The sequence below is a fragment of the Helianthus annuus genome, chromosome 9, assembly GCF_002127325.2.
Source record: "Helianthus annuus cultivar XRQ/B chromosome 9, HanXRQr2.0-SUNRISE, whole genome shotgun sequence".
NCBI lineage: Eukaryota > Viridiplantae > Streptophyta > Magnoliopsida > Asterales > Asteraceae > Helianthus > Helianthus annuus.
In genome coordinates, this window is record NC_035441.2 from 149339836 (window position 1) to 149355822 (window position 15987).

A 15987-nucleotide genomic window follows, 5' to 3' on the forward strand; every position below is an offset into this window, starting at 1 on the left:
AATGTAAAAGTACAATAATGTTTTAAAAAATTCACTAAATTTTAAAAGACTATTTTTTTTTTAAAAACTCATTAGCGAAAAAAGTATTTCCTTTTAAAATATTTAACAAGTGAGTCTTTCTTCTATTTTTTTGTATTTATTTATTTATTTAATCCCATTGGATAACCTATGTTTGAATATTAATGTGCGTTGCCATATACTTTAGGTTTACCCAATGTAAGTTAAAACCTGTGTACAAATCTTCCGTCCATGTTCCCCTTCATCACGGACAAAATACCCATTGTTGTTCTCGTTGCAAAAGAAAATAACAATTATTAGGGGAGGAGGGGTGGTCACTAGTGATAGATTTCTATCACTCCCACTATCCAATCAAATCATGCCATGTCCATCACCCAATATTCTATCACTAGTGATAGAATTATAGTGGGGGTGGTATCACTAGTGATGGGATTCCAATGTACAAGTATTAATACACAATGTACAAGTCATACACATCCCTCAATAATATTTCAACGCGTTATATATATCACTCGTTCTTCCTATCACTCGTTATATACATAGAGGCGGCGGTGTTAGTGATAGGATAACTCGTTATGGGGAGTCCATAACGGACCGCCCCATCCCCCCTTAGTAGGCTCTTTAAAAGTTTAACCACAATGTTAAGTTTAACCAATTAGGGGTAGGGGTGGTCATCACTCATCACTCACTCACAACTTTCAATCAAGTTCCACCACGTCATCGAGCTTTATTCCATCACTGGTGATGGATTTTAGTGGAAATGTCCATCACTAACAACACCCAATAATAAACCCTCACATTCCCTCACATTCTTCCATTCTTCACGCGTAATATTCTTAACGCGTTATCAAATTTACGCGTGAAAAACTGAGTGGCGATGGTGTTTGAGATTCTTCCACGCGTTATATGGTTCCATCATGGGAGAAATGTGCTCACCCTGGGTCCCCTTATACGACCCAAAAATTTTTTGCATCGATACTCGAAACTTTAAAAGTTGAACCACAATGTTAAGGTACAAAATAGTAGTATCGATGGGACCGCATAGTGAACCAATCGTCCTATCATCCACTAACCGTATTGATTGGACCAGATTCAAGAATCAGATGATATCATATACGTTATACGTGAGTTTGTGACTAATGTTCTAGAAACCGTCTTACATTGTTTCCAAAATATTTGTTTTATAGAACTTACGTCAAAAACTTTACACAAATTAAACTTACGTCGTTGTGTATGCAATTAAACTTCCGGTTTAAAAACTATGTTGCAATGTGTAAAATCAGCGTGTGAGACCCCCGGGTTCAAGATGTTTCATCAGTGGCGGACTGGCGGACCCAATTATTTGCTAGGGGTGCAGCTGAGGTGTTCAACCATATTTTCAAGGGGTGCGGTCAGATTATTTGCCTAAAATATACACTAATTTTTTTCAAGAGGTGTGGCCGTCCACCCTAGCCAAAGGGTAGGTCCGCCCCTGCGTTTCATATATGAGTGAATGATATTGGTTAACGATGTAAGTTCTCATCCCTGAAAATCAAAAGTGAAAAATTAACACACAGTGTCACGTGTGTTGACTATATAACTTTTTAGTGATTGTCTTTTACGTGTTTTCAGTTAAAATTAAATTTTGTGTTTCTTTAATAACTTCTTATATATAATGTTTGATTAAATCAAAATACATTATTATTTAACCTCTTTCATAACTCGACGTGAATTCTATTAAAAGTGAACGGCTTAAGTTTAATCTATATAAAACTTATATGATTTTTTTTTATGTTGCATCAAAACATAGATTAAAATAACTTAAATATAACGGTATATTAAATATATATAAAAACATACATTTTTTTAGATTTTGTTATTTTTTTTTAAAACAATTCAACTCTTTGTCTCTATTTATTTCTTACTTATAAATACTTATTTTATTACTTTTTTCTCTATTATAAAGATTTTAATGTGATTGTGTTTTTGTTATTTTCTCTATTCTTTTCTTTATATTATATAGAATAAAAGCTTCAATGTAAATGCTCTGTAACATTATATATAAAACGTTAAAAAAAAAAGAAAAAAAAAAGAAAGAAAACACTAAAAACCATAAAAGTTAATAGTATACCCGCACCTCCTAGCAGTCCAACACATGGCAAACCTCGTTTCATATATAAAGATAAGGAAATCATTTCCTTTCATCTCGCTATATCTTATCTTCTCTCACGACAATACACGGTCAGGGTTGTGGCTACATTTTAAAAATAAAATATTTATTTATTATAGTAAAAACCTAATGCATATATTCCCAGCCATATGTTGATTACACGTGGGAACTCACAGAAAGTTCCACCATTTTACTCTCTGCACACTTTGAAGGAATCTGCCTTAGATTATGGGTATGGGTCGTGGGTTGGAGAGAAACGCTCAAGACGCTCAAGTCACCACCTCGGGTGGATTTGGGTTTGGGCGTGGCCCCATTGGCGTGGGATTCAGCCCGGGTGTTGGGCGGGGCTACCCACATGACATGGTGAAACCTCATTGGCCAAGAGCACTAGACACCCCCCCCCCCCAGCCACGCCCCACCATACCCCTTTGAAATTGGCTTTTGGTCTTGGGTGCTCCATACTCCACGTATCGCACCATGCCCCCAACCACGCCCCACCATACCCCACGATCTTACACTTCCGGTATAATCTCACGCTTTCTTCCATTTCTTAAGCAAATCATTTCTTTTAAACAGCAAAATAAAAAAAAAATTGGTTTTGATGTATGCTCAAGTAATTAGATAATTAGATTATGTGTAATGGTTTGTCCTGTTTTTATAGTCATGTTATAAAGCATCTATTAAATCATTAGCACATTATCAGATCACTTTTTTTTATCGTTTTCAGTTTTTAGGCCGTGGGGTATGGGGCGAGAGTTTCGGCGTGGGTTGGGAACGCCCAAGTCACCACCCCGGGTGGGCTTGGGTTTGGGGCGTGGCCCTTGGGGCTTGGGTTTCAAGCCGGGCGTGGGGCGGGGGAGCAAGGTGACATAGCTGTTGCTGAGTGGCCCATTCAAAGTAGCCGTTGGGCTAGCCGTTGGAGCTAGTTTTTTAAAAAAAAAAAAAAAATCTTTTTTCCTTTATATATACGTACCACATTTAACATTTTTCTCACACAATATCAAACACATAAAACATAATTTACCATGAGTTCTTCAAGTTATAGTGAATCGTCATCATCATCTGACGATGGTGCGGAAATATTTCTACAAACGATCGCGGCGGTGGTGAAAGCTATTGTGGAAGACGAAGACGATAAGGAAGAGACTCAACAACCTAAACGGAGGAGGAGGTGCATCGCTCGTGAACGGCACACCGCTAACGATTTGTTGGTAAGCGATTACTTCTCAGCGGAACCTAAGTATGATGAAAAAAAGTTTAGGCGTCGTTTTCGTATGAGTAGAAACTTATTTTTAAGAATATCTAGAGATCTTGAGGAGAAATATGATTATTTCCAACAAAAACCCGATGTAACCGGGCAATTAGGATTTAGTACGTGGCAAAAGGTTACGGCAGCACTTAGACAGTTAGCGTACGGCAATAGTTCGGACATTATGGATGACTATTTAAAAATGTCTGCACGTGTAGCTAGAGAAACTCTTCACAACTTTTGTTCGTGTATTCTAGAACTTTATAAGAAAAGATATTTGAGAAAGCCCTCCTTCAGTGACATGCAACAAATATTGGAACATCACGCAAATTATCATGAGCTACCCGGGATGATAGGTAGTTTAGATTGTATGAAATGGCCCTGGGAACTTTGTCCTACACAATGGCAAGGTGCTCACACTAGTGGATTTCACGGGGTGCCAGCCATCATGCTTGAAGCGGTTGCGTCCCAAGATCTTTGGATATGGCATGCGTTCTTCGGTATGCCAGGTTCACATAATGATATTACCATCATAAACCACTCGCCTCTTTTCAATGATCGGATAAATGGTATAGGACCCAAAGGAAGTTTCTTTGTAAACGAGGTTGAGTACGTGTACGGGTACTACCTAGTTGATGGGATTTACCCAGAGTGGGGGGTTTTTGTAAAATCGTTCACAAAACACGGTACCACAGATCCAAAGAGATTAAAGTTTAACAGGGTCCAGATGACTGCACGTAAAGACGTCGAGCGAGCATTCGGTGTTTTGAAGAAAAGGTGGCGAATATTGACAATTCCTTGTCGACTATGGGACAAGGATCAGATTGGAAACGTGATGTACACATGTATCATTCTTCACAACATGATTTTGGAGGATGAAGGTAGAGCGGTCGTTACCTACTATGATGACGATGACCCCCAACCAGGTAACGTAACAGACGAAGATAAAGCGGCAAATGAATTTTTAATAAAGTCAAGGGATATACATCAGAACCTTCGAGCTGATTTGGTGGAACACGTTTCAACGATTCCTGGGTTCGAAACCAACGAAGACGACGAAGAATGACTGTCTTTTATTTTGATAATTATTATGTATGTTTATGTATTTTTTTTTAAAATATGTATGTTTATTTTTTATATAATTATAAATATAAATATATATTAAAAATAATTGTTGATGTGGCATAGCCACCAGCCCAACCACGCCCAACCCAAGCCCCAACCATACCCCTTTAAAACTTGGCTTTGGGTTGGAAATATTCAAGATACACGTGTCATCAAATGCCCAACCCAAGCCCCACCATTCCCATTGATCTTACTACACAGGGTAATGCTTTCATTGTTTTTCACTGCACCACGATCGTTTTCCAATCATTACTTTTTTATTAATATATATTCTTTTTATAACAAAAAACTAATATTAGATAAAAATAAGTTAATTTAACAAAGCCCAATCTACAATCAATTTTTATTAACACAAGCCCAAATCCAACATAAAGAAATTTGAACTAAATAAAATAACCCAAACTCATCCACCCATTTCATTTCCTTGGCTTAGGGTGGGTACGCCCCTGCCCTCTTTATAAAGTTGATAAACCGATTTCTCCTCGTTTTTCAATATTATGTTATAAAGAATTATGTAAGCGTACATGATGTTCGTTCTTCTTTCTCTGTCCCACAACCGTATAATTTGTATAATGATAGCAAATCTTTTTTCTAACAATAAAAACACTTCATTGACGAAGATGGTGGAAGAGATCAAGAACTTGAGCTACTTGTGGGTCAAATATAGATCGAAAGAGGCTGAAAGAAAAGGAAACTTCTTATTTACACTCCACATCTACTACAGAACCTACTGAAGGTCTGAGATCGATGGTTTGATTATGCTACGGAAAGAAAAGGAAACTTCTGTTTACACTCCACGTGTGAACCTAGCAGAAAGTATGACATGGGTCCCGTTTGGCTGTTCAGAAAAAATATCTCGGATTTACACTTAACCTTCCATACTCTAAGCCTCATTCATTTTACCACCTAAACTTTCATGCTTTCAAAGATCTATAATTATAAGAAGTTTAGAAACAATGGCCTGTGGTAAATAGAGAGGATTAGAGGCTAAAATTGGACTATAGGTATTTTTTGCTCAATTTTCATATTTGATAAATAGCTAATTATATTAGATATAGTTTAAAAATAGAGTAAACTGCCATTTTGGTCCCTGTGGTTTGGCCAGTTTTGCCACTTTAGTCCAAATCTCAAACTTATTACATCTGGGTCCCTGTGGTTTGCATTTTGTTGCCATTTTAGTCCAAAATCCAAAAACCCTATTTTTTTGACTGTTGCAACCTCTTATTTTGTCCTGTAGTGCAGGGGCATTTTGGTCTTTTAATTTTTCATTTAACATTTTCTTAATTCAAAAATTAATATATATATATATATAGAGAGAGAGAAAGTATAATGTACTTCAAGGCTTAACCTACATTAACATACATAACAAAAAATATAACGTGCGTTATTATCATAGAACGTGCGTGATTATAGTCTCATGCGTGATTATGTGGTCCCATGCATGATTATGTGGTCCCATGGGTGATTATGTGGTCCCATGCGTGATTATACACCTGATCCAACGGTTACCATTGTCTCCTACGTAATGTATGATAAAGCTTTTTGTATGTTAACCTTACTCTATATATATATATATATAATCAACTCTCTCTCTCTCTCTTATTAAAACCCAACCCAGATCAAATACCCCATATCTCAATTACATCAAAACCCTAAATAGTTGCTCCCAACTCCGCCACTGTTGTTCTGACACCACCGCCGCCGCCGGTGGTGGTGGTGATGATGACGACGTCGTTTTGTTGGTGGGTGGTGACAGCAGTACCATTTTCTTGCTCATTTTTGTTTCTTTGCTGCACTGTGTGTGTGACAGTGTGAGTGTGTGTGTGTGATCCTCTAGGTTGGTCAGTGATTTTGGTATACTGATGGAGGTGGTGGTCGCCGGAGGTGGTGGAGTGGGGTGGTGTTTGATGGTTGATGATGATGGTTTCTGGGGACGGTCGTGGTAGATGGGGGCGGTAACGAAATCAGGGGAGGAGAGAGAGGAGATAGAGAGAGTAATCGGAGGAGAGAGATGGGCACGACAGCGGCGGCAGACGAAGGTGCCGTCTCCAACAACGCCAAGAACGACGGCGGTGGTGGTGGTGGTGCTTGGCGGCGAGAGGGGGTGGTGGTGGTGCTTGGCGAGATTGTGATGAGGGTACTGGGTTTGAAGATAAAGAGTGTTATTGTTCAGAAATCGAATCGGATTCAAGTTACATTAGGTAATTTATCTTGTGTTTTTGGATTGGTTTTTGTTACTTGAATCTGGTGGTTACTTGAATCTGAATCTCTGGGTTTTGATGATGTTCACAAATACAATGGATGTTTAGAAATCGGATTTGTAATCGTTTGTTGATTTTTGTAATTTTTCTGAGTTTTGTTTAATAGTGTTCATATGTGTGAGAAAACAATAAATTTGCTGGGTTTTGATGATGACTCGATTAGCAATGGATTCAACAAGCAAATTGTTCAGAAATCATTTGTTGATTTTTGTAATTTTTCTGGGTTTTGATGATGATGTTTGAAGATGAACGATGTCTGGGTTTTGATGATGTTCTTGAAGATGATGATTTTCTGGGTTCTTTATTTTCTTGAAGATGTTCTTGATTTTCTGGGTTTTGATGATGATGTTTGATAATGTTTTGAAGATGATGTTATTAATTATTGAAATGTTATGATAAATTAATATGGACCAAAATGCCCCTGCACTAAAGGACAAAATAACCAGTTTTCAACAGTCAAAATGGAGGGTTTTTGGATTTTGGACTAAAATGGCAACAAAATGCAAACCACAGGGACACAGATGTAATAAGTTTGAGATTTGGACTAAAATGGCAAAACTGGCCAAACCACAAGGACCAAAATGGCAGTTTACTCTTAAAAATATATATTTAAAAGTATGAGCGTTTATAGAAAAAATAGTTGCTACAATACATCTTGGATTATGTTTAACTGGGCTCAAATTTATTTAATTTTTTTCTACTTTTTATCTATTTAAAGAATAATTCAAAGGCATTTTAAGATTAACCACAACATATATAAGGCTATGAGCCAATCATTTAAGCTTGTAAATTTTACTAACCAGTAGAATTCCTCTAACACAATACAACAAGAATTTTGTATGTGCATAATATATAATATATTGTTTATAATAATTTTATACCTAATAACATAAAAATTGTGCATGCAAAAGGGTTAAACTTTAGTTAGCATGAGTCTTTTTTTTTTCTTTGTGGGGTATTCATCATTACCTAAACGAATGGAAGAGCGTAAGATGAGGATAAAAAGTTGTTACATATTTGTCGAAAAGTATTTTTTTAGACAAGTGTTAAATATTCCTCTGGTAATCGTTTTGAGCATTGATGCGGCTCCGTTTTAGACAAAATTTATATTCAAACGCAATTACGAATAAGAATATTGCAATGTTATATTCAAAATTTCATTAAACATTATCTATCTAACACTTGGAAAAGAAAAATCAAATTGTATTTAAAACTAAAAATAAAACATATATTACATTTTGATTCGGTTTCAATTAAAATATATATATAGAAATATAGATAAAAACAACTGTGTCGCAACAGTAAATTCGGAGTATGTTTAAAACATATTATATTGCTAATATAATCTAAACTCCCCCCCACCCCCCCACCCCCTTCCGGATGGAATTTGGGTTGATATCAGTTTGGTTCATCACGTATAGCAACCGAAAAACAAAACCCAAAAAATAAAGTCATAATATACCCAAAAGGATATCGACGCATATTTTCCATTGATCGAAAACCATAAAAAATGAGTGTCGGTTCTGGTAGCATGAATACTAATACCGATGTTGTTTGGTCGGAATTGACATGGTACCAATATTGTTGGAACGCTATTAATTCAGTTCGTCACGGTACCGTACTACGGTACAAACAATTGCTATAACTTATGATATGAAAATGATACTCTATACCGCTACCAAAGTTGTTTGTTCGGTATTAGCTCGTTCGTTACAATAAAGAATAAAAAATAATCAAATATACATGACTTGTTCAGTTTTATGCAAAACTTTTATCGAACCATTGATAAAATATGAGTACGTCACAACGACATATTCGAAATATTATAAATGACTATACAAAATTGTTATAACGAAAAGGGTGTACGACATTAATTAACTAAATACGGGGTAGTTTTAATAACATGTACATTTGTTCTTTGATTACTTGTACATTACTAATATCAGCTCGGTTTAAAAAAAATGTTTATATAAACAAAGTTAACATCTACCAAAAAATAGCACTGAAATGATAAACCCATATCTAATTGTAAACATACTCATACTCATGTAAAGGTATCAAATAAATATATGTTAATCTTCATAAGGGGACTAGGGGTGGTTCACTAGTGATAGAATCTATCACTCCCACTATCCAATCAAGTCATGCCATGTGCACAACCAATATTCTATCACTAGTGATAGAAATGTAGAGGGGGTGGTGTCACTAGTGATGGTATCACAACCTTTTTTATTTATTCCATCAGTGTACAACTCCTCAGGACTAGAGTACAACCCACCATACACAAAGTTCCAAAGTTCAACGCGTGACCACCACAACGCGTTAACTCTTCCACGCGTGATGGATGTGAGTGGCGGCCGTGTATAACGGCGTGGTGGAATTCATCACGGAACAAAACAAACCAATGACATCAACTCCATTTGAAACCTTGAGGACTGATACTTTAAAGGATAAATTATACTTTTCGTCCTTGTATCGGATTGCAATGGATAACCTTTAACTTTAATAATTACAGTCGCAGTCCTTTATTTGGAAAACTTAGTACATTTTTCGTCCTTTAACACTAACAAGGTTAAAATCTTCAGTTAAGTCTATTCACTTAAGGGCAGTTTAGTCTTTTTACCAATCTAATTAAATTAAAATTTAAAATAAAGCTTAATATTTACCCTCACCCCCTCCATCTCTTTCTCAACTCACACTCTCCTTCTCACCCTCATTAAATTCTCTGAAAATAAAACAACCTCCTCTTACCACCACTAACCACCACCAAATCTAGCTAACATATCCAAAACCGACAACCACTACCAAACACCACCAACTTCCGTCGTGGAACATCACCGGCGGTCTCTGATTCTCACGCGCCGTCCACTTCTACACAATCGGCACTGGCTTTTTTCCGGTCAAGTGAGTGTGATTTACTAGATCGGTGACAGATACGATGCCACCGTTTCAGCAACAATTGGCACCACCAATCGGAGGAATATGAGAAGAAGCAAGGATCTAGATCTGAAAATCACTCCGGTTCACGTAACAGTCGTCTCACCGGAAAAGGTGTTCCGTTTCATTGCAGGGATCTAGATCTGAAAATCATTCCGGTTCACATAACAGTTGTCACTGCTGCAAGCGTTGCACGGATCTACATCTGAAAATCATTCCGGTTCCGTCGATTAACATTTTATTCATTCGTTTCAGGAAAATCTCAGCAAATCGTCGATTAACATTTTGTTCATTACGTACGTTGAAGAAAAATACTCAGAATGTGAAGTATTTGTTTCCATGGTGGATATTAATTTTAAGCAGAGGGATGTTTACGTATTTGTCTGCCATGGTAGATATTAATTTGAAGTAATAATTTTAAGAGGGTAGAGGAGGAGAGTGTGAGTTGAGATAGAGATAGAGATGGAGGGGGTGAGGGTAAATATTAAGCTTTGTTATAAATTTTAATTTAATTAAATTTGTAAAAAGACTAAACTGTCCTTAAGTGAATAGATTTAACTAAAAATTTTAACTTTGTTAGTGCTAAAGGACGAAAGATGTATTGAGTTTTCCAAATAAAGGATTGTAATTGTAATTATCGAAGTTAAAGGCTATCCATTGCAATCCGATACAAACATAAAGGACGAAAAGTGTAATTTATCCTACTTTAAATTAAAAACTTATAAAAGAGCGTGTACAAAACTTATAAAAGAGAGTGTACATCGGTAAGACAGTTAACGACAGGTGGCATGCTTCACATCTTACGTCACCTTTGACCTTCTTCTTGACTTCCCTCAGAAGAAACGGAAAGCTATATATACCGCCTCAAATCAAGCCACTCTAAACTTTTCTAAATGAAAAATGAATATCCCACAAACCAATGACATCAACTCCATCATGGTTGCTGCACTCAGACAAGTAATAACCGGCGGCAACGACGGTTTTGTGATTGAACAGAGTCTGCAGGAGCAAGAAGTATGCCGCCACTGTGGAATGCGAACTCCAGACTGTTTAGGGTGTGAGTTTTTTCACTATGGTGGCAGCGGAGAAGAGAGGAGAAGACGAAAGAATGAGTATAGAGGGGTTAGTTTACGGCCATCGGGAAAATGGGCAGCGGAGATAATGGTTCCCGGGAAAGAGCGAAAGTGGCTGGGGACTTTCGCGACGGTGGAAGAGGCGGCGAGAGCTTACGACATTGCGAACCTCCGGTATCGAGGAAAGTCTGCGAAGACGAACTTTCCGGTGGAGGAGTACCCGGAGATTCAACCGGAAGAAAGTGGTGATGTGAAAGAAGAAGTTTTAAAGAAAAGACGAAAAAAGGAGTTGAGAGGATAAAACTCACATTCTAGGCTATTAGCTTTTCATTTTGTAATGTTTGGGGGTATTAACATAGTTAGTCCCTGTGGTTTGCACAAAATAACATATCTACGTACTAATAGAATGATTTTAAACCTACAAATAACATTAATACCTCCAAACGTTACAAAATGAAAAGCTAATACTCTAGAATGTGATTTTAAACTATTGGTACCTAAGTATGTTACTTTGTGGATAATCAGTTGTAAATATGTGATATATAAATAAACTAAATAATGTATGTGCATGTTAATTTTCAACTACTTGGAAACTATGGTTGCATTACTATGCGGGGGACACGATACTTTTTGGGGAGTATTGCAGGAATACAACCTCAACTTTCTTAATTATGTGATTTACATTTTTAGATAGATTATACATTTTCATTCTTGTTGAACTTTCTTAATTATCCGATTAAGATATCGTACCCATGAAATACAATTAGATGAAAGTGATTTCTTTATAATTTAGAAAGCTATGTAGGACATTTGGGAGATACAAAACCTACATAACTAAATTAACATGCTACGTTGTCATAAATATATTCGCATACCAATTCCTGATGGAACAGTAAATTGCATATTCAGTCGACATTACTTGGCCAACGTTAACATTGGACCTTGAAACAACTTCGGTGTCACAAAAACCAAAACAACTTGAAAGAAATCTTATATTTATAAAGAACCAAATGTGTAGATGTCCGTCAAAAAGATCACTTAGTGATATTTTAAAATTAATTTTTTTTAGGCAATCAAGTTATCTAACAGTGATTTGTCTCACATACGAGTATTTTTTTTCTTTGCGGTGATCCGCCAGTAATATTTACAAATTATTTCATTAATAATCTTTTTATTTGTAATAGATTGATATATACTTTAAAAGAGGGAATGATACGTGGCGTGGTATACCTGATTGTTTAGTCAACGAGACGTACGTAAGTCGACATATATCCATGTATATGTTTTTTTTGAGCTACAACCTATCAAGAGAATGACGTGAAAGAGAAAACATTACCTATGTTATCCACACTTATGAATTAGAATAAGAGTCCTTAAGAGAACATCTTGGTGATTAAGTTGTATCCTCTACAACTAAAATGTTACTTTAAATCTTGTAGAATGCAATATTGGGGTATTAATCCTATCATTATAGAAATTTGCGTTAAAAAGGTAGAATACGAAGCCTTCACAATCACACATCTTGTATGCCATGTCACCTCAATCCATTTTGGTGCTTGGACCACCATGTCGGCTTTTTGTCTTGTTAGTTGTACAGTAGCGAAGACCATAGACAGTGTGTGTACTTTCACACACGGTAGTCGTACTTATTTTCTGTTAAATAATTGAAGCGGTTCTAAAAATATTTTTCGTGGGGTTACGAAACCCCAGCTAAGACTATGGGGTATGGGGCTTGTGTTGGGGGAAAACGCCCAAGCCATCATCCCGGGTGGGCTTGGGTTGGGGCGTGGCCCAAGGGGCGGGGGTTTGAATCCGGGCGTGGGACGGGTCTAGCAAGCTGACATGACGGGCTGTCAATAGCCAATTCAAACTAGCCATTGGGGGCATGTTTTTTTTAAAAAAAAAGTTCCTTTATAAATACCTTACTGTCACACCCCAACCGATGGCGGAATCATCGGGGCGCGTCATTGAGCGAAACAGATTGTCCAGAAGTTTCCATAACAACTATATTTACCAAATATTTAAAGCAACATGTCTCATACCATGTCATATAAGATAATACAAATTATTACAGAAAGATTTAGCCAAATTGTTCTGTTCCGAAAACTCAGATTTTTATTACAGACAATTGTTTATTGTTGACCTAGGTCTTTCCTAGCCTCGATTTCACACCAAAGAAAGCAATTAAGCATCCTAAGCACCTGTCACATACGTTAAAGTAAAAGTCAATACACATAGTGTAAAGGTGAGCATACAAGTTTGATAATAGCATATAGAGTTCGAAAGCGTTACACATAACCAGCACGTACATAGTGTAAAATGAGGCATGTTAGTTATCGACATGAACCTATCGATACCAATGACTGCGGGTTGACTGCCCAAGGCAGTTCGCGATACACACTCACCACTGTGAGCCATGTAGGTAATTGCCCTTAACAACCCCCGAGTGAACGGGTGCTGAGTCCATACTAATAGTACTATCGTTGCTAAGGCAGGTAGACAGCATTCCATGTGTAAACATAACAAACAAGCATTCATTAAGTCACGTATAAAATGCGGTAATGGTTAGCGTTTAAAGTATTGCGTAGTGTGTTCGATGTGATTTAGTATAAGTAACGTATGTAACACCCAAAAGTGCATAAAGCAAAAAGGGATTGAGTATACTCACAGCGGTTGATGGATTGAAGGGAGCGCTTGAGAGTATGGTTAGCCTGATCAGAACGATGTGATAAGTGACGCGCAAAACGATGCAAAGTGCAAGTGGGTCAGCCAGTGGTTCGATCGGATGGTTGTCCGATCGGACAGCTGGTCATACGAGTGACGGTCCGTTCGGACGGTCGTCCAGTCGGATGGCCGTTCGAGTGGATTGATACTTCCTTTGGGAAAGATGTGTTTGTGTATGATGGCTTGACTTTTGAAGTTTTTGTTGTAGCATTTAGAAAACATAGAAGTATCACTACCTTTCAAGCCGGTCGATCGGACGGTAGTTCGATCGTACGACAACTCAATTGGTTGGACACTTTAGTGAGAACAAGTTCACAGCAGGTTATCACTCGATCGGACGGCTGTTCGATCGGGTGGCATCCTTTGTGCATTGAACATGTTGAAAATTGTTTAAGTGTGAAAGTTCAAATGTCTCATGATTCGAATGGCAGTTCGATCGGATGGTAGTCCGATCGGACAACAATTCATTCAACACTCAGACTTCAAATGTTGGCAAAAATGGTTAAGTGTGGGACCCAAGGTGCAAGTCGTTCGGATTGGCCAGTCGCTCGGATTGCTGTCCGTTCGGACGACACTCCGTCCTGGTTAACCTGTTCGCCTTGCGCTTGGTTATTTTGATTGCTTGTCGTTTTATCGAGGCGTTTTGATAACGTGCCAAACAACAGAAACCTCGTCACTACTTGATACTCCTGATCGGACAGGAATCACCCAAATCCCGCCAGTTAACTGTTCGTGACGGTGTTCCATATTTAACCCGAAATCGGTAAACCTCGTGGATAGAATCCAGATCTTGAACCAACACAACCACATGAATGAGTAGGAAGTCGGTACAAGCTCTGATTCTATCGGTTTTGAGTGCATTGAGTGTAAAAGAGTTAAAAGAAAGTTGGAAAACCATCTTTCAATCCTCTTTGTAGTGAATATGTTTAGATCTACGAAAGATCCTTGTTTGTTTATGTGGAAATTGGTTAGATCTAAGTTGTTCTCAGTGGATTGAGGCCAAACATGAAGTTCTTCAAGAACACATGATGACGTCATCCTAGAACACCTTGAATCTTGATGATTTCACGGTTAAAAGTTAAGATTCAAAAGATAGAAGGATGTAGGAGTGCGTGTAGATTAAGGAAGTACAAGATTTAGGACGAGATCTTACCAGAATTGCGAGAAATCTGAAGAAAAGTGGGGAGAACGAGCTGGTCGGACGTCAGTTGCCAAAAGTGGAAAGTATGATGGTGACAAAGGGTATTTATAGGGTTACCCAAAGTGGAAAGAGGTGGAGAGAGGCTGGTCGTTCGGTCAGGCAGTCCGATCGGACAGCTGGTCGATCGGTCGAGCTGCTGTTCGATCGGCCGGTCTCCTGGTCGATCGGCCTCCTGATTTGTGTGTTCGGTGCGGCGAATCTTGTCGTTTCGATTGCGATTGCGAGCGTTGCGATGTAATAAAGTTTCCTAGTCAAATTACTTTTAATCCCAACTACTATATCAACATACAAGCATCCTTATTTTGTATTCGTTTGGCGTTCGCGATTCGATTGCGATTGCGATTGAGTTCGATTGCGTTTCGATTGATTACCACACATAATATAAATAAACATGCACAAGTAACACATAAGGCACACACACATGTATAACAGTAACCAAAATGGGTAATTCGAGTTGCGAGTGCGATTGCGATAGCGATAAGGCGATTAACATGCGATTATTAATAGTTACTCCACATAATACAACTAAAACGAAAACAAAATAGGCTAACTACGAGTCAAAGAAGTCAAAACAGGAATTGAGTAAGGAGAGACAGATCGCAATTAGCAATCTTTTCTTCCTTTGACTTCAATCTTGACTTTGACTTTGACTTTCGAAACACGGGGTGTTACACTTACCATATTTAACATTTTTTTCACACAATATCAAACACATAAATCACAATATTTCCATGAGTTCTTCAAGTTATAGTGAATCATCATCATCATCTGACGATGGTGCGGAAATATTTCTACAAACGATCGCGGCAGTGGTGAAAGCTATCGTGGAAGACGAAAACGATGAGGAAGAGACTCAACAACCTAAACGGAGGAGAAGGTACATCGCTCGTGAACGGAACACCGCTAACAATTTGTTGGTAAGCGATTACTTCTCAGCGGAACCTAAGTATGATGAAAAAATGTGTAGGCGTCGTTTTCGTATGAGTAGAAACTTATTTTTAGGGATATCTAGAGATCTTGAGGAGAAGTATGTTTATTTCCAACAAAAACTGGATGTAACCGGGCAATTAGGATTTAGTACGTGGCAAAAGGTCACAGCCGCACTTAGGCAGTTAGCGTACGACAATAGTTCGGACATTATGGATGACTATTTAAAAAAGTCTGCACGTGTAGCTAGAGAAAGTCTTCACAACTTTTGTTCGTGTATTCTAGAACTTTATAGGAAAAGATATTTGAGAAAGCCCTCGTTC

The 15987-nt window shown here is 37.7% G+C and overlaps 1 protein-coding gene across 1 annotated transcript; it reads left to right on the plus strand.

The window, feature by feature from the left end:
- The first annotated feature begins 10639 nt into the window (after positions 1-10639).
- LOC110919031 (ethylene-responsive transcription factor RAP2-2) lies at positions 10640-11113 on the plus strand. Its single transcript, XM_022163311.1, has one exon. The coding sequence runs from the start codon at positions 10640-10642 to the stop codon at positions 11111-11113; it is 474 nt and encodes a 157-aa protein (XP_022019003.1).
- Positions 11114-15987: the final 4874 nt, after the last annotated feature.

Bases quoted from the DNA above. Each gene is read 5' to 3' on its own strand.
- LOC110919031 (XM_022163311.1), top strand. From the start codon at position 10,640: ATGAATATCCCACAAACCAATGACATCAACTCCATCATGGTTGCTGCA.